This window comes from Vespa crabro, chromosome 23 (genome assembly GCF_910589235.1).
Source record: "Vespa crabro chromosome 23, iyVesCrab1.2, whole genome shotgun sequence".
NCBI lineage: Eukaryota > Metazoa > Arthropoda > Insecta > Hymenoptera > Vespidae > Vespa > Vespa crabro.
The window spans coordinates 617,741-638,622 of NC_060977.1; the positions used below are offsets into that span (position 1 = coordinate 617,741).

At 29.4% G+C, this 20,882-nt stretch overlaps 2 protein-coding genes across 3 annotated transcripts; one reads left to right on the forward strand and one right to left on the reverse strand.

The window, feature by feature from the left end:
- The first annotated feature begins 1,681 nt into the window (after positions 1 to 1,681).
- LOC124431936 (histone-lysine N-methyltransferase SETMAR-like) lies at positions 1,682 to 12,880 on the forward strand. Its single transcript, XM_046980363.1, has 5 exons — positions 1,682 to 2,028; positions 2,150 to 2,431; positions 11,307 to 11,364; positions 11,434 to 11,478; positions 12,809 to 12,880. The coding sequence occupies exons 1-5, from the start codon at positions 1,682 to 1,684 to the stop codon at positions 12,878 to 12,880; spliced, it is 804 nt and encodes a 267-aa protein (XP_046836319.1).
- Positions 12,881 to 14,685: 1,805 nt separating this feature from the next.
- LOC124432045 (calcium homeostasis endoplasmic reticulum protein) lies at positions 14,686 to 20,845 on the reverse strand. 2 transcript variants are annotated; one of them, XM_046980556.1, is made up of 8 exons: positions 20,682 to 20,845; positions 20,142 to 20,312; positions 18,670 to 19,333; positions 18,524 to 18,595; positions 17,675 to 18,071; positions 17,193 to 17,596; positions 16,732 to 17,097; positions 14,686 to 16,613 (listed from the first exon to the last, which is right to left on the reverse strand). In XM_046980556.1, the coding sequence occupies exons 1-8, from the start codon at positions 20,698 to 20,700 to the stop codon at positions 16,319 to 16,321; spliced, it is 2,388 nt and encodes a 795-aa protein (XP_046836512.1). In that variant the 5' UTR covers positions 20,701 to 20,845; the 3' UTR covers positions 14,686 to 16,318. The 2 variants fall into 2 exon arrangements, with proteins under 2 accessions (XP_046836512.1, XP_046836513.1); XM_046980557.1 differs by lacking the exon at positions 20,682 to 20,845 and having other exon boundaries at positions 18,670 to 19,271; positions 20,142 to 20,280.
- Between the last annotated feature and the right edge of the window lie 37 nt (positions 20,846 to 20,882).

Consider the following 20,882-nt stretch of genomic DNA (forward strand, 5'->3'; position numbering starts at 1 on the left):
GAAGAACATCGAAATACTTACTTTTCATACACTTACTTCAATAATTTACAAGTTTGATAATTTTCCAATTATTTAGACGATATTTAATGCAAAACAATAAACAAATACTGAAACAATTGTAGATTCGCTGAAACTTTTCATAGTTCGGAATAAGCGTTAAATATGAAATAAGTTTTATTTAAAATGTCGATAAGTTCAATTTTGTATTCCAACTCTTTGCCTTCATTAAATTTAATTTTAATTTATATTGTTTATAGTTAATTATTTTAATGTCGCAGTCGCATTGACTACTTTAGATGTAAACAAAAATAGTAAACATCGGAGCTCTCCCTCTCCCCCTCCCCCTCCCTCTCTCTCTCTCAGGATCTTCTTCGTGTAAGTTTCAAGTAAATATATTTAGTAGTAAATATTATTTATTAAATTATATTTAGTAGTAACTATTATATTATAGTATATATAGTAAATATATTAGACTTAAAGTAAATATATTTCTATATTAAGCATTTACTGAATAATTTGTACAATTCAATTGTTGTGTCGCTAAAATATACGTAATATCTTAAAGTATAAGCAGTATTCGTTCGTCGCGTGTTGCTATTTAAAATGATAGCTATCATTTTAACACAAGTGAACTTGCATCGTCTGCTTGCAATGGAGTCCATGCGAATCATTGTTTGTTCGCAAAGTTTTCGTTATAAACAGTCGTATAGGTTGTCTTTATAAAAGACAATAAAGTTTTGCGAAGTAAATTCAGTAACTATTCGTTAAAAAATAATTAGTGCGTAATAGAGTTAGTGCATTATTTAAGAGGATTTCCACCATTTTCAATGACGACCTATTCAATTAGCTACGAATCAATCACTCTCAATTTCGACCTTATCGCGGAGGAATGTTTTGGAGCCATCACAGAACTTCTTAAGTAGTAAGTAAATTTTCGAGTCTCATCGATCACACTCAATCATGTCGAGGACAAAAGGTCTGAATCGGCATGAGTGATTGATTGGTTCTAATTAATTAAAAGAAGAATATTGAGAAAAAAATTAATAGATGAAAAAAAATTTACATGAAAAATCTTTGACATCGTTGCCGCTTCGTCAAATATCGAAATACGTTGAGAATTTCGTTTCTTGGTACTGAAATTATTATTTATTGAAAATTATTATTTATTGAAAATAGTACGAAGCATCATGTTCGGTGTTGTCGATATTTAACTGTTTGCTGCAAGCTTGTGTTTTATGTACTTTTGTTGTATATATAAATACCTACATATTCCGTATAAATGTACCATGGTCTCTATCATTCGTGCCCCGTTCTTTTCTTGGTTATATATTCATGTACTCATAGCCGTTAGAGCTGCTATTATACGAGAATGGTCAAATGAGGATAGGATGATATTGGATTGTTCGGAAAATAATTTCGTTTTTTTCTGACAGAGGATGTAATTGTATTTTTTTGCACCCAATTTCACACTTAAGCCGCATAATCATTATATATTCTGAGAGCTGATATAGCAAGGTTTGTGTGTGAAAAAATCCAATTGATTCTAGCAGTAATTTTTGGTTGATGCCCTTTTAAATATGGAGAACAATAAACAGCATTTTCGTCATATTTTACTTTTTTAGTATAAAAAAAAGTAAAAATGCTGTTCAAGCCAGAAAAAAATTAAACGATGTGTAGGGAGATGTACGTCAGTGCCAGAAAATTTCGATCCGGCAATTTTAATGTCGAAGATGCACTACATTCTGGAAGGCCGGTTGAAGCTGATAAAGACACGGTAAAGGCACTAGTTGATGCAAATCGGCGAATAACAACACGTAAGATCGGTGAGAGATTAAATTTATCAAATTCAACTGTTTATGACCACTTGAAAGGCCTGGGTTTAACCCCGAAGTTCGATATATGGGTTCCCCATATTCTCACGAAGAAAAATTTGTGTCGACGCGTTGACGTCTGTGATTTGCTTCTCAAACGTCACGAAAATGATCCATTTTTGAAGCGCATCATTAATGGGGACGAAAAATGGGAGTTGTATATAACAATGTCAAACGCAAGAGATCATGGATCAAAAAAGATGAGCCGGCTCAAAACATTTCCAAAGCCAATATCCATCAAAAAAAGGTGATGCTGTCTGTTTGGTGGGATTTTAAAGGAATCGTTTTTTTGAGATTTTACCGGATAACACAACAATTAATTCGGAAGTCTACTGTCATCAACTGGACAAACTGAATGATGCACTTCAACAGAAAAGGTCAGAATTAATCAACAGAAAACGTGTAATGTTCCTCGAAGATAATGCGAGACCTCATACAAGTTTGGTCTCTCGCCAAAAGCTTTCACAGCTTGAATGGGATACAATGTCACACCCACCATATTCTCCATCTGGCACCTTCGGATTATTATTTGTTCCGGTCACTGCAAAATTTTTTAGACGGTAAAAATTTCACTTCAAATGAGGAGGTTAAAAACCATCTCGATCAGTTTTTTGCCAGCAAAGACCAAAAAGTTTATGAGCGTGGAATCATGCTACTACCAGAAAGATGGCAGAAGGTATTGGACCAGAATGGCTAATATATAATTTAATAAAATATTTATTCATTATACGAAAATTATCTTTCATTTTCACAAAAAAAAAACGAAATGACTTTCCGAACGACCCAATATAAGATGATCGAGTTGGACGGCAGCGACGCGGCTTGATATAGAATTCTAATAATAGAGGTAGAACATCGATCTTACATCGATTTACATGTTAAACAAACGGAATTCTTAATCACGAAATTAACATAAACTATAATTCGGTGGAATTTATGATATCTTATTTGTCGAAGAATTAATTCTTTTCATCGATTATTTTATTTATTAATTTTTCTAATCGGTATAAATTTTAATTCATTTCTACGAGTTATTTCTTTTGTACAAATTTTTATTTTCAAATTTCACGTAGTATACTTTAGTCTCGTAGAAGCACGTTTCATGTATCTTCTATTAAATGATATTAAACCGTATAGACAGTACATGTACGATCAATTTTTTTTGTCGATAATTATAGCGTGAATGAAGTTAACAGAAAAAAAATACATATCAATTTACGAATATTTATTTGGAAATCAAACAATTGGCAAAGGAGGGGAATGAATGAATAAATACATAAAAAAAATAAGAAAAGAAAAGAGAGGAAAAAATACGACGAAGGTATGTCAGTATGATCGAAATAAAAATACAAGACGATCAAGAAGTAGTAACCGAAGATAAAAGAACTCGAATGAAAACGGGGAAATATCTAAATTTGGAAACCGTATATTTTTCTTTTTCTTTCTCTTCCTCTTTCTCTTCGTTTTATACTTTCATACTTAAGCGCCATGTATCCCTTTTCTATCATTGTCTCGTCGTCCAGATGAAGAACTTTCTGAATATCTCTTAATAATCGCTCTTGCTATCATCCTCTTACTTCTACTCCAATTTATTATCCCTCTCTCTCTCTCTCTCTCTCTCTCTCTCTCTCTCTCTCTTTCTCTCTCTCTTTTACATGCAAACGTACACAGAAACACAAATATAAAGGAGATATAGATAGTGAAGCAAAAACTTCGATCAATTTCGATTATTTCCATTCTTTTTAGAAATATTTAGAAAACTTTGTATTAGTAATAAGTAATAATTTTCTCTGCAGATGCAAATTGATAAATGATATATTTGAAGTCGATTTTCTCTTTTTTGTTTGTGTTTGTCCTTTTGTTTTTTTTTTCAACGAAATCTTATTCCATCAACGACAATTTTTGATTCTAATTCTGATTTGTCGAGTTCGTAGTTTTCCATAAAAAAAAAAAATAAGTTTCAAAATAAAAAAATATATTAATCCACTACTAATATGTATGTGTGCAGATATAAAATTATTAATTCAAGAGATATATTTTAATTTAGAGGGTTAGACAACACAACACTAATGGGTCTCGAAAAATAGTCTTGTTTTTAAAAATCAATAAACTCAAAAGTATCAAACGAATATATTTTATTTTTGGCTACATGCTAATTTATAATTTAAACAATCTCTTTTATAAATATTATTGAAAAATATTAAAGAATGGCGGTGCTGCAGCTGATGCCGTAGAGGTCTTTCCGCCGGAACGCGCGTAGGTGACTTAAAGCAAATTTCTATAATGGCCTATATGAAAAAAGAGAAAATAGATTTTCTTATATGTGAATGTTGTGGCTATAAAGTAGCGTACTGATTTTTTTTATCTTTAGAAATTATCGGTAACTGAACGAAATACTATTTTTTCACAAAAATTTGACAACAGAAAAATTAATTTTAAGAAGACTAATTAACTTATTGCAAAAATCGTGCAAAATAGTTAATGTATCTGAGAGTATTATGTCCAATCAGTCGGGTAGTTTACGAGATTTCTTTTCGATTAGGTCGAAAAATGTAAGTTCGAAAAAAACGCTAAAGAAAGTAAGTGTCCGTTTATTTGGATGATAAAGTGGGGTTTTATCAGAGGATTTTATTTTTTATGAGAGGACTAGAATTGATACTGGTTAGTTCGGAGGAGTCACACGATATCATTAATGTAAAACTCCATTCCATCAAGTGTACTTCACAGTTTCATATCTTACACTTCACAAACGTTAGTGATTACAGAAAAAAAAGGTAACAAAGTTTAAGAATTCCATACACATAGACGCATAGACACAATAGAACAGATATGCACGCCCAAACTGCAACGTTCATATAAGATTATTAATTAGTGAAATAGATACTTGATCAAAAATTGGGTTATTTGGACGATTAATAATAATATTAGCCTATGGATTATGTTTTTATTTTTAAACTTTTATTTTTAACTTTTATTTTTAAACTTTTTATTTTTAAGGTTAGGGATATTTATAATATAATTATAAAGAAGAGATAATAAGTAGAGGTTTACAAATTTTTTAAATAATTTTATTAAGATATATAAGTAGATGTAAAAATTATTAAAGATAATAGAAATAAAATAAAGTTTTTTATTTTATTTTATTTTATTTTATTTTATTTTATTTTATTTTAATTTAATTTAATTTAATTTTATTTTATTTTACATTAAAGATTATTATTTTATAATAATTTTAATTAAGGATTTAAATAGTTTAAATTTTTTAAATATTAAATTGTGGATCTCAAGATATAATATTATATTTTAAATTATATTAATTATAAATATTTTTTTTTAATATTAGTTTTTATAATTTCATCTATAATTTTTTTGTTAATAAAAGTAAGTTTATTAATAGAATGAGTATATATAATAGTTAATTCAATAAGTATAGAATTTATTATATATATAGATTGAGTATCATTAATATTTTTTAGATTAGTCTTAATAATTTCTAGGTTTGTTATATTGTATAGGTTAAAATATACAGATGGGGATAAAAATATTAATCGGTTCTTTTTATAATTTATAATAATTATATTTGTTTTAAGAATATTATTATTAATTATTTGTCCTAATAATATAGGATTACTATTAAGATGAAGTAGATTGGGTTTAATTTCTTATTGTTTAGTAATATATTATCAAAATTTAGTCTTTTTCTTCTGGAATAATTACTCTTTTATTAAATCAAAATGGTGATGTTGATATTTTAATAATAAATAGTTTAATAGTTATTTTATGTTCATGAAATGGAATATTTTATAAATTAGATTATATATATAATATATATATATATATATATATATATATATATATATATATATATATATATATATATATATATATATAAGGATATATATATATATATATCCTTAGTAATAACATTAAAAGCATTTCCAAGAGGGCTTAATTACCATTTTCTTCTTAGTTACCATTAACAATAGCTGCTCCTACTCCAATTTCTTCTTTAGTGCATTCATCAACTTTAGTAACAGCAGGAGTTTATTTATTAATACATTATAATAATTTTTTAATCGATAATCATTTAATGATTTTAATATTATGTATTTCTAGATGTACAATAATAATATCTGGATTAATATCAAATTTTGAGAATGATTTAAAAAAAATGATTGCATTATCGACTTTAAGTCATTTAGTTATTCATGCATTATTTAAATCTTATATATATTTTATATATATATATATATATATATATTATTTAAATATATATATATATATATATATATATTTAAATAATAAATATATATAATAATAATAATAATAATAATAATAATAATAATATATATATATATATATATATATATATATATATATATATATATATATATATATATATATATATATATATATATATATATATAATATCTTGGATTGCTTATGGGAGGTGATAAACGAAAATGTGTTTCTCTGTAAACAAGGAAACGACAATTTACGTTTATTATTCACAATGTTAAATTTTATTTAATATATATTATAAATTTTCTTATAGCTCTCGTGTTACTTTTCTCTTCTACGTTATATTTCATACTGTCCATTTCTCTTCCAAATCTTAATGGCTCGGTTTGTAGGTCACAAAAGAAATTGTAAATAATAAAGGACAATGGAAGAGCGGGCTATGAGACGCGCGGCAAATCTATCTGAAGAAAGTATACTTTCCTTACATATATATATATCTTATATAAATCATATATATATATATATATATATATATATATATATATGTTATAGTTATACATTATACGTACTAATTTTTATAAATAATATGAATATGAGAAAAGGACTGCGATTTATTTGTTCAATAATTTTAAACATTTAACGAATTCATAAATGCATATAATGAAATGTTAGTACAATGCATAATATAAGTGACGTCGTCTTGTTTAATTATTTATACTGACCATAGTATTCGTATACTTTGATTATTTATTTTTTAAAACTTACTCAACTGATAAATGAAAATACTAACTAAATAAATGGAAGTATCAGAAATGTTATTTTTATTGTATTTAACTTTAATCTTCCAAACATTCTTTATATTTACATTTATTTAAAAAAAAATTTGGATTACACACAAATACATCTATATATAATGTATCATATTTTATTGTTTACAATTCAAATCATAAAGGAAATTTTGTTAATTTTTTTTATAGTTAATGAAGTAATAAGCGTGTTTTAACAAAATGACATATTATAAACGTAATCAATATTTACATGAAAGAGTACTGAGCTATGTTCTGTGTCGTTTTGAAGGATCTTAAGTAAAAAACGAAGTCAAGGAGGATATCAAATTTTGTGAAAAACGAGAATCCTGATCGAGAACAATACTATTTATAACAAATTCGAATTGAACCCAAATAATAAGCTAAAAAATTATTGATATTTTGTAGGAAAAAGTTCATATGCATTCTATTTATCTTTTACTTAGCGAAAATTTGGCCTGCAAAGTCTTCATGACTTCGTAAGTGTTATTTTATTTATTCATCTTAAGATTTTTCTTTTTAATTGAGGGAACTGTGTCTAAATTTATTGATGTAAAAATTATATTGAGTATATAATAAACTCTAAGTAATTTAGTTGTCTTATATTATGTTGATGTAAACTATATAAATCTTCATACTGTAGATATGTGTAGATGTATATGTGCATATTTGTAAAATAACTTACATGGGCATGCATGCTGTGGAAGATGTGTTTTGCCGAGTTATAATCGCATAAAATTTCATAGTAATAATGAAATCTAAGTTAGTTAAGGCTTGGTAAAAGTTTGTTCGAATTCTATCTCACGCTTGAACTATTAATGCTATGTAAGATATAAAGTCTGTGAATTATTTTAATAATCATTTAACGTATCCTTTTTAAAGTAGTTAATTGTTTTATAGACTGGGCCAAATAGTTTGTGCCGAAAGACAATTGGAATTTGGGAAAAAACAGAATTATCACGATCGGTGGTTTAGAGGTGGTTTTATTGGATACTGCATTAATTAGATACTGTAATATACAAGGCTTAAGAACAAATCGATGGAGCTATTGAATTTTGACATATTACAGGCTATTGTTGCGCATGAAATGTCGCATTATATATATGTTATAATAAAATGTATGTGGTTCACCGAAAAATTAAAAAAAAGATATTTTAGCATTGTAGGTATTTTATCATGTAAGGAGCAGAAGTAATAGATACTATTAGTAATGCGATGGATCGGCTTTTCCATTATCTTGATTGAAATGTAACAATATTACACACTAATCTTAGCCTGAAAATTTTGGGAAGATTTTTCTTAGTTATTCGAAAGATAATGTCTAAAATACTTTCAGTTAGTTCATAATAATCTGGAAGTAAGATATATATATTTTAAAAATTCGCTTATTCAAATAAATTTTTAAAGATTATAACTATTATTTCTAAAATTGTATTTACAGAAAAGAAGACCACGTTCATTCAAATCTACACCAGATATTTTATACACTCATTAAATTCTACAATCTTGGTACAAATGAGACATGGTATTTGCAGGAACAGAGACAAGAATCTATCGAAGCTAAGCTCCTAAGCGAAAGCTATATACATAGACACATACGTTCACACAAATGTATTAACGCACGTACATACGTTCATATATACTCATGTACATTAATATTTAAACAATAGAATATTCTTAGGAACGTTATAAAGATCATATAGAAGTACTACAATATACTATTGATTAATAGATATACTATCAATTTAAAATTGAAACACACAGAAAACTTTCTTCGCTGTCATTTCTATTTATTCTTATTTACACTCATTAATTATCTTTTATATATCTCAGGTGAGACCCATGGGATGGGCCTATGGATGAGGACCTCTGTGCGGGTTGCTATCTTAGCATCGTGTAGAACTGTTCTATTTTCTTATCTTTCTGTGGCTCTCTTTTCTATGTTGTTTTATGTTTTACGTTTTATGTTTATATTTTTCTTTTCTTATTATATTTTTTAAATATTTATTTATGTTATTTCTTTTTAATTATATTTTTAATTATGTCATTAATATAATCTTATTAATTTTGATTTATAGCCTTGGGTGGACCCATGGGATGGGCCCGCGGGTATGGGCCTCTGTGCGGGCTGTTGTCTCAGCATCGTGTAGGACTGCTTCTCTTTTTTTCTTTTTTATATCTCGTACTTTTCTTTTTTAATTATGTTTTCAATTATGTTATTAATAAGTTATTTCTTTTTAATTATGATTTATAAGCTTTAGGTAGGACCCATGGAATGGTGCAGACTGCTGTTTCAGCATCTTGCAAAGTTGCTTCTCTTTTCGTTTCTTTTTCTAGCTCTCTTATTTATTTATATGTGTTTATTTTCTATTTTATTTATTTTTTATTATATTTATTTTCTATTTATAATCTATATATATATATATATATATATATATATATATATATATATTATTTTCTATTTTATATATTTTTTTTCTTTCTCTTATTTTCTCCTTAGCTTCTTCCTTTCCAGTATAGATCATCGAAGGATAGGTTCATCTGCGGTCGAATGATTCGTCGCATGGTTCGATTCATCATCGAATTCTACGCGATAATACGGAAAGGATAGGAAGAACACTGCTGCGCCGTCGGCGGACACAAGCGTAGGTATTCTCGGGCGCGATTAAACTTCGTTTGATTGCTCACGAAGAAAACGTGGATAATAGAGAAGAGTCACTTTTATTCTACACTCACGCGGTCTTTCGGACGCGATTAAAGGTCCTACCATGGATTTCGTTTTATTTGTTTGAAAATTCGATTAGATTATTATTGCTATTATTATTATCATTGTTATTGTTATTATTGTTATTGTTATTGTTATTGTTATTGTTATTTTTATTGTTATTGTTATTGTTATTTTTATTGTTATTGTTATTGTTATTATTATTGTTATTGTTGTTATTGTTATTATTAAAGTTTTTATTGTTGTTATTGTTATTATTATTGTTATTATTATTGTTGTTATTGTTGTTATTTTTGTTGTTTAGATATTATTATTATTATTGTTATTGTTGTTGTTATTGCTATTGTCGTTTTTATTGTTGTTATTGTTATTATTATTGGTTTTTAACATTATTTCATTACATTATACGAATTTGCTTCTTATTCGCTCATAATAAAAATATGAAAAGTTGATATTTCTTCCGATTCCTTAGATATCGTATTCTATCGACCGTAGAATAAAAAATATAACAAGGATTTAACGTTTTACCAAGATTATGTACGAGGATTAACGATAATATGTTGTGTGATGAATTCGAAACTTTCGAATTTCGATACTCATAATTAAAGAAAGGTAAAAACTTCGAATGTACATGCACCACTGTTTGGAGGATTTTATCACTCGATTCACCATATTGTGTTATATAAGATCAAGCTACTGCATTATTTTCAACAGACCCGTAGCTTTAACATTTTTCCATTACGATGAAAGATTTTTCGTGCGTATACGCTTATCGGTGAAATACGAAAAGTTAAAAACTCTTCCGATTTTTTAGATATCGCATTTTATCGACGCAGAATATAGAATATAAAGTTTTTACAAAGAATAAATACGTGGATTAACGATAAAATATTGTATTGGGTCGTTCGGAAAGTCATTTCGTTTTTTTTTTTATGAAAATAAAAGACAATTTTCGTATAATGAATAAATATTTTATTAAATTATATATTAGCCATTCTGGTCCAATATCTTCTGCCATCTTTTTGGTAGTAGCATGATTCCACACTCATAAAATTTTTGGTCTTTGCTGGTAAAAAACTGATCGAGGTGGTTTTTGACCTCCTCATTTCCATAAAAAAAAATGAAATGACTTTCCGTACGACCCAGTAATTATACGAACGATAAAATTCTGAATTTAATTTAATTAAACATAAGAAAAATAAAAGATTAATTAAAAAAAAAAATGAAATATGCTGAACACTGATCTAAAGAAATATTATTTTCTCTAAAAGAAATATTATATTACTTGTACATTTCATAGATATATGATTTTTCTAAATTTTTTTCTAAAGAAATATTATTTTCTCTAAAAGAAATATTATATTACTTGTACATTTCATAGATATATGATTTTTATATAGAAACTCGATTTTATTAAAATAAAATTATGAATTAATTAAACTTTAGAAAAGAAAAAATGTACAAAATTTATCAATCGACTTTAACGTAAAATTTGATTTTATTAAACTAGAATTATAAATTCAATTGAATTTTAGAAAAGAGAAAATGTGTAAAATTTATATCTCGAGTTTAATATTAAAAATGCATAAAATACGAAATAATCCTATTCGCGTACGCGTAGCAATGTGGGAATATTATTTACGGAATGTTACTTCGTCTCAGTTTTTTAAATCTACACCTCTACACCCATCACCATAAGAGCATTTTGAGTAACAACATGGTAAAATTAAAATACGATTAAGAGCCATTCTCGAAAGTTTCTAGTGAACCTTCGAAAATAACTCAATAGCCTAATAGTTGTCCTCTTAAGCCACATGTTGTGAGAGCCTCTTCGGTATATAGCCTCTACTTTGCTTCGTACCCCAACCTAATCTATTATCACTTTAAAACTGTAACGACAAAATTTGATTCCAAATTCTAAGGTATAAAAGAAAATCGCAATCCTAACGTATTTGAAAATTCATTATTATCTTTTCAAAAGATACTTTTCCGCAGGGTAAGAGAAATTAGAATCAATATATTAATTGCTGAAAATCCTAAACTAAAAATTAATTAATTTATCATCTAGGCTTACGGATTACGTCTCTTTATTTTTTAACAATCATTCTACTCGATTTTTCTTTTAAAACCAATGACTCCATCAAGACTTTTTTTTTATCAATTTAAATTGATTATATATTTAATTAATAATTATTTAAAAATATAAAGCAAACCCTTGGACGTTCCTTTACACAAGCGAATATTTTAATTATTTTAATAAAATCATCCACAGTTTCGTTTGTAATCTAAAAACTATCTATCACGAATATCTTCTTGCTTATTCTTTATTAGAACTCATAAATATCGATTCTTTACTTATTTCCGCGCGAGTAAAATATTTAAAAATGTATTAAAATATTTAAAAGCTCAAATAATTATAAACGCGTTTGAGCAAGAAGACTCCATTCTGATCTAATAAATAAATAAAAAAATAAGAAACCATACACGAGTAAATCTCCGAAGAAATTTACTCGTGGTCACTCAATGCTCGTCTACTAATTAATTACAACCAATCATCCGTGTCGATTCAGACCTTTCGTCCTCGATATGATTGAATAATTGGAGGGACTTAAAAATTTAATCACTACTTAAAAAGTTCTGTGATGACTCCAAAACACTCGTTCATATCGAAATTGAGAGTGGATGATTCGTATGTGATTGAAAATTAGATAGAACGACATCGAAATTGATCAAGAATATCTTCAGTGATGCACTGACTCTATTACGCGATAGTTATTTTTTAACGAACGGTCCTTGAGTTTACTTCGTGCAACTTTATTGTCTATAATAAATACAGTCTGTGCAACTGTTAAAAAATTAATAAACTTTGCGAACAAACATTGACTCTAATGACTGCATTGCACGTAGACGATGCAAAAACTTTTGCTTCTTAAATCGCGAAACGTGAACGAAACGAATACTGCTTCTCCTTCTCGATATTCTTAGTTAAGCGATACAAATATTCGATTACATCATTGTTTCGTGCATAATTGCAATGATGTTCTGAAACAAAAAATAAAAACAAAATTATTAATATAACTGTTATAATAAGAAACTGTATAAATTATTGAAGAAACGTGCGATATAAAAACATATTTACCTCAAATATTCGTTGATACTTACAGCAAAGACATCCTGAGAGGCTTTTGATATTTACTTGTCAAAGGATAAAGGAGAACTATCGTCCAAGTCAATAACAAGACAGAATTTCAATCCTTACTCATCACAGTGCAAGAAAAAACTAACTGGATAACTGTCAAAGTTAAGAAAAAGCGCATTTATGTTTATATTACACGAGGCAACTATCCCAAAATTAAAATATTAAAGTAATAAAATTTTATATTAAAATTATTCTAAGTCCCGCGCGCTTATTCGTATTTCTAACATTTAAATAAATATACTATTGTTTGAATATTACTCTATTCTATTCCGTGTACATTAAAGACTATTTAAATAATTATAAAATTACCGAGGATATTAATTTATAAGTTTTCGCGTGTATAAAAACAGAGAGCCGATGTGCACTGGTCGGAGTGCAAAGGTAAAACTAACTCGGTAATTTTCAAAGTTAATTGAAGAATCGTTTATGTTTATATTGCACAAGGCTACCAACGTCGAGATTAAAATTTTTAAGAATTGGCATTTGTTTTAAAATTATTTTAAGTTCCTCACACTTTACGATCTTTATAATGTTTATACATCTATAATGTTTATACGAATGTACTATTGTTTAAATATTATTTTAATGTACACAGCATAATAAAAAAGTTATAAAAAGTATTAATTTACAAGTTTGCACGTTAAAAAAAAGATAGTGTAATGTGCATTCGTCGAAGTACAAAAGAAAACTAACTCCGTAATCGTTAGAGTTAATCAAAAGACCGTTTATGTTTATATTACATTTCGATTTAAGTATTGAAATATTAAATTAAAATTATTTTTACTTTCTTGCGCGATTCCGTCCTTTTAATATTTAAACAAATGTATTATTGTTTAAATATTAGATTATTCTATTCCGCGTACATTAAAGATTATTTAAATAATTGAAAAACTGAAAGTATTAATTTATAAATTTTCACGTTTAGAAAAAAAGAATGTGATGTGCACACGACGGAATAAAACAGAAAACTGAGTTATCGTCAAAGTTAAGAAAAAGCGCTTTTAAATTTATATTATGCAAGGTCAACTACTCTGAGACTCAATTTTGAAAGTATAGAAGTTATTATATTAAAATTATTTCAAGGTTCTCGTACGTTGCCGTCTTCTTAATGTTTAAACTAATATACTATTGATCATATATTAGTTTATTCTATTACGCGTCCATTAGAGACGGGTCTAAACAGCTATACGATTTTTAGTGAAATACACTGTTGTTTAAATATTGCATTGTCGCATTTCGTTTACGTTGTAAATTGTTTAAATAATTATAAAATGGTAGTATATGTAAGATAATTAAATGTAGCGGTACGGAGAGTTTCTATTTCGATGTTTTCTTCTCGGAGTACGAAAAAAGACTGACGTGGTAACTCGCATTGTCCTTCCATTTTAACGTCCTTCTTGTTGACACTATCGAACGACAAAAATTGAAAAAGCAAACTATTCTATCTAATTAATCTTAAGAGCTATGCAACGCTTTACTCAATCTAATATTGTTTGATTATTACCTCCGAGTGCACTGTACTTATAATTATAAAATGATCAAATCTATAAGACGATTGAATGTAGATTTTTCATTTCGACATTTACTCCTCGGCGTACGAAAAAACTACCGACGTAGTAATTCGCACGGCCATTCCAAAAGATATTTTTTTGTTGACATTGAACGATCAACGCACTCCGTAAGAAAAATATTCCTGGAGTCTTCTTTTGTTTATGTTTTTTCTTTTTCCTCTTAACGCGACTCTGAAATTTTCATTGTCACGTGTTCGTAAAAAAAATGAAGGTTGGCGTGTAACAAATGGAGTTTCATTACACTCAAGGTAAGCAATATTATTCTCTTCTATTTGTGTTTAATTTTATCTATTACATAAATTCTTTATAATGCCCGTCTATATATAATCATTGCTTCACATTAATTCACTCACATCATGTTTCATAATTAGACGAGATTCAGAATGATGCAAAACAATATTATAATCGTTGAATCTTTTATCGATTTTTCATGTATAGATTATAAATAAAAATAAAAAAAACTTATGATGAGGATTAATTAAAAAAGTACTAAACGTGCTCTGTGCAATATATTTAAATTTCATAAAAAAACGAACAGTTTATACACTTAGTTGTAATTGTGTATTTAGTAAAAATTAAAGATTAATATATAATTAGTTTATGATATTCATGATTGTTTGCTGCGCACATAAATTTCCAACGATGTCCAGTTGATGATAGAAGAATTAAATCGTGGTATAACGATGCGATGCGATTTAAACAATTATGTAAAACTTAATCTCTTTGATTTTCTGTTAATATTGAATGATGAATGAAATAAAAGTTTTATGCAAAGTACTAAAGGTTATCGATCATGCGATATTCACTCTTGAAATCTCGTGTGTGTCTGTGTGTGTGTGTGTGTGTATACATATATATATATATATATATATATATATATATATATATGTATATTTAATATAATTATTATTTATTAACTTACTAAATACAAGTATATATACTTAGCGTCAAGTTTCATGCAGAATCGTCTCGTGTACTTGCTGCACGACGGTTGTACTCTCTCATACACACTCATTAAGAGCGCAATTTTCTCGAGTAATTCTCAAGATAATTAACTTTTAGGCGGGGCAAACTGTAAAGTAGGGTTTTAACGTATACATTCAGAATGTTGCTATAAAAACCTTTTACTACGTGACTTTCCAAGGATCTCTTTCATTTAAATGTTCACATTTAAACATTAATTCTTTTTACGCCCGACATTAGGCTAATGAATGAATTATTTGAATTTCTTATCAAAGAAATGTACAATGATAATATAACAATATATTAACAAATTCCCTTAAATTTTGAAATAAAGAAAAGACAATACGCACACATATATATTGCCAGCTTTTTTTTCATTTCCTTATAAATTTATGAATAATTATAAATCATTTGCCTCATAGATATAAGAAATTATTTCGTAACAGCCGGCAGATAGACGGATAGAAATGATTTAGTCTACGAAAAAGATCGACACAATTTTAATACAAATGTATATTTATGTAAATATATATATATATATATATATATATATATATATATATATCCATATATATATAGATTTATCGTGAATTAAAATTCCTAAAATTAATCTAAAACATTCAGCTATCATTCGTAACTAAATCATAAAATCCTCCGATTCAGCTTGAATATATTGTAACGTAAAATATGTCGTTTATTAATGCCAATATCTCGTAAAGATACGCGTAAAAGTAAATTAGTAGTTGCAAGTGCACCAATAGGATCTAATATATGGACAAGTATATTGAAATGCAGCCCTCATAGGCGAAAAAATGGCAGAAATTGTGTCGATCTGCTTTCAAAGCCAGAATAAATTTTCTCTCATCCTCGGTAATAAGCCCATCTCTCACTTTGTCCCGATAACACTTCGTACATATACATTCGTTTAATAATATATATACTCAGTCCCGTTCACCCCTTTCTTCGGCACGCTCTTCCGCTCTTGCTTTCATTCGAGTAATAAACGCCTGTCCCTTACTCTTCCGAAAATTTTCATACGGATCGTTCAAATTGATGCCGACTCCCTTGTATTGGTCGTTTTTATCTCGAATTTCACCACCCGATATAGGAGCCTCGATACCTTGCTCGTTGGCACCTAGTCCTGCACCACCCCAGCCCATTTTTTTTAACAACTGGTGTCCCTTATTACTTTCGTCGAGACTTATTTCTTGCGGGGCTTTACTATACGTCGATCCGCTAAAAGAATCCGAAAAGATAATCGTTTGCAGGGATAAAATATGTATATGAAAAACAATTTAGAAATTCAATAGGAAAGAAAATAATTTTCATTAAGTAAATGAAATTGATAACTTACAGAAAACTCGGAGGAGTTGGACTGCGATCTTGTCTGTCTAATCTCCTCTCTGGACTTCGATCTTTGTTACTGTTCCTTCTTCTACGACTCCTGGTATTATGATTACTGTTACGGCTATTACGTCTATGATTCGCCGTTGGTGATCGCGATCTACTCCTACCCCTCGATCTAGATCTCGATCTACTACGAGATTTGCTTCTGTAACGTTTCTTTGGTGGGCTAGGACTTTTCGATCTTGGCCTTAAAATAGGCGACGGAGACTTCGATTTTTGTCTAATGCCAGCCACAATGTCTTCCTCTTTGCGTTTACGGGCAGAATTTTTTGCCTTATAATATTCGTAGAGACCAAGTTTCTCCCATCCATCGCTAATAAAATACAATAAATAATTAAATTAAGGCACAGAATATTACATGCACTTTGATTATATATCGGCTAAAATTATTTATTATAACTTCTTCACCTGTCTCTCGGTGAATCGTGATTTGGAGGTGCGTAAAATGCTTCTACGGCTGCAACTAATCGATCACTGGGTGGTGCGGGCGGTGGAAGTCTGATTGCGTCGGGATCCAAAGGTTTATATTCTCCGTCTTCCAGTTTAATGAGCGGAACCATTAAACCTGCAGGCAACTCAAAGTAAGGCATGCTAGGCATCAAATCCTCGACAGACGGTTCGTGAATGACAGGAGGTGGGCCAAATCCTGGTGGAGGCTTAGAAAAATCCGGTAAAGGAACGTTCGCGAACGGTGGTGGTTCGTTTCCTGGCGCTACACCCCAACCAGGCGGAGGTTGACTAAAATTAACGTCGCTACCCATCGGTCCGCTTGGGCCAGTATGATTGGGGGGTAATGACATGTTCTGTTGATTCTGTGAAAACAATCCCATTATTTCATAAGCATTAATATTATAATCAATTGAAATGGTAAAACGAAACGAAAGTAGTACCATTTGCGGAGGCGGCGGGGGCGGTGCTTTAAGTTGCTGATCGATCGCTATTTTTTGCTGTTCAATATTTTGAATTTGTCTCAAAGCGTGCGTAACAAATGCTTGATGTTGCGCTTGATAATTATCGAATGTTTGCTTCGTAGAAGTTGTGATCGGAGTAATAGCACTTGCATGTTGCGATACCAAATTAGCTTGATATTCGGACCAAGATGCGCTCGGTTGTTTTAATTTATCTATAATCCCTTCGTCAAAGTAATTATTCTTCGATTCCCAAAGGCTTAACAATTTATTAAGCTTGTTAAGTTGCTCTTCGGATGCAGCTAATGAAGTATTACAGAACATGGGAACAACAACACTTTCCATTGCCTTCCGAAGATCCATAGATTTTTTTCTAGCACTAAGAAATGTTATATGTTGCACACACAAACATACATACATACACACACACACAGGCATACCCACACACGCACACGCACACACACACATATATATATATATATATATATGTATGTATGTTGTATGTATGTATGTATGTATGTATGTATGTATGTATATATGTATATATATATATATATATATATATATATATATATATATATATATATATATATATATATACATATAATTATAGAAATATTATACATTCGATATATTAAACAATTTCGCAATCAAATAAAGATCTCTATTCAATCTTAATGATACACCTAATATTATTAATCAATTATCAAACACAAAGAGGGAGGACGGACAAAGTATAAATAATATCTAATATTAATGAATACTAGTCATTTAGTAAAATATAATATAAATAACAGATTCGTATTCTTAAAAAATCATTCGTATACTCACCAATGATGTAAGACATCGTTTACCAAATATATAATATGAAGCTTATGACTAAACGTAGATCCTTGGATAACTCTGAAATAGAAAAGTACCGTGTAAGAATATATTTTCAAATTGAAAGTCATGATTTAATGGAAATTCTACAATACTTTTTCAATAAATGGTCGGCAACTACTTGATTGCTTTGTGGTGTTACAGAATTTTGAAGGATCCAAGCTTTTCCCGCGCTTATGCTATCTTTCGTGCAGCTATCAATAATAGGTTGCAGAACTGTATCAAATGCGGTAAGATCTGTATTTGTGCTTTGTGCACTATTTTGCAGAGCCGTTTCCTGAGCTTGTCTGACAGCATCCTCTACTCTGCCTTGTTGTTGCGCCATCAATGCAGCATGTTGGGCAGCAAGATTTTGTTCCGATTGTCTAACTTGTTCCTGCAGAGTCGTCTGTTGCGACTGAAGATTGGCCAGTTCTGTTTGAAGCCATGCTGGTGGGCCACCGATGTTAACAGCTGGTGTCACTCCACCCATAGGTGGGTTTACACCTCCCATGCCAGATGGTACCGATCCAATTGGTGGTCCAGTATTTGTTGGTCCTCCAATTTGTCCAGGTACTCCTGGTATCACCGTACCAGCCGAATTTCCCACGGGCCCTATTCCAACCACTGGATTTAATCCATTGTTCTGAGTATTTAGGCCAGACGTTAGATTGACGTTATTCAGTGGCTGCGTGGCGGTAGCGGCTGTTTGCTGCTGCTGCGAAACGTTTAAACGTGGGTCTGCATTTTGCATTGGATTTATTCCTTTTTGCTTTAAAACTGTAAACGAATGACGGTGGATTATTGTAAGATGTTTGATTTCTTCAATTGTTATTGAAAAAGTATACAAATAGTCCAATTTCTGTTGTGTCTTATCTTTTATCAGTGCATAATAAAATTCTTGGTAGTTATTAGAGAAGTATATCAGAAAATGCGGTAAGTTTTTTGGGAGCACTATATTCTTTCCCTGTTTTATATTTCTATATTACTAGCGTTTTACAGGGTATATTATGGAGAATGGATATGTCCCATATAGATTTAAGTGATACACTGACAATATACTCTGTATCAGATAAGCTCCAGTAAGAATCTTAAAGCTACGTCTTCTCAAAATCACCATTGTCGAGGAATACAAGATGTCTTTAGCAAAAGCGTTCTGCTTAACAAATAGCAATCCCAAAATCTTGATACGAAGCTCTCACATTTGGTGATAAATACTTTTGTACGATGAATTCAGAAATTTCCTTTCACCCGTATCTCTTTTATTATAATTATTATTATCATTATTATTATTATTATTATTATTATTATTATTATTATTATTATTATTACTTTTATTATTATTGTTATTATTACTATTATTATTGTTATTATTATTATTATTATTATTATTATTGTTATTATTATTATTATTATTATTATTATTATTATTATTATTATTATTATTATTATTATTATTGCTATTATCTATTATTTTACTTTATTTTATTCTATTTTTTTTGTCAAAGTCATTCCTTGTTCGTTGAATAAAGCATGGCCTTTATGCTTCTCAATTGTTGTAGCTGTTAAGGGGCTGTATCCCACTTACTGGCTTGCTCTGTAGTCACTTTGTACTGATAGTAGTTGAAGTGCTCCCCGCCAAACAGGAAACCAAACTTAGGGTTGTCCTTCTGCTTATTTTTGGTCATCTGCTCGAACTCGGGTCCATTGCGGGCAACAAACTGTGCCAGTTTGTCAATGATGTTCCGTAATTCTGTATCTACGCGTTATACGAAAAGAAAAACAATTAGAAACATCGATTAATGCTTAGTGTAAGATCCATTAAAAAGAAACAAAAGGAACGTATTTATAAATATAAAAGAATATTGTTTAAATATGACCCTCTCCTAAAATGTGCCCATTGTAACCTGAAAATTATGAACTGCTGATATTTAATATCTCGTAACGGTGACACATTACACACCGATCTGCAGCTTTAAGCAAATAAAATGCCAAGACGATTAATCATAAATATTTTTCGATTAATACGAAAGCGAAGTATAAATTGTGCTTTCTTCTATGCTGGAAAGTGCGAGATCGCGCGCCACAGGCCTGACTTTCCGTCGAGCCTAATACAGTTTGTAATTACCTGCGGGTGCTTGGTCCATTATCGCGACTTCTTTCGAGTACTTTCACAGTTAAATAACGATTGTACGTTTTATAAAATTGGACCTTCTCTTTTGTATGATCGGAATACGGCTCCGAAAAACATTATCTTCTTTATAACCAACACAAGACGCTAGACGTCGCCATCATTAACCGATAGTTTCTTGATTGGCTACGAGTGGCG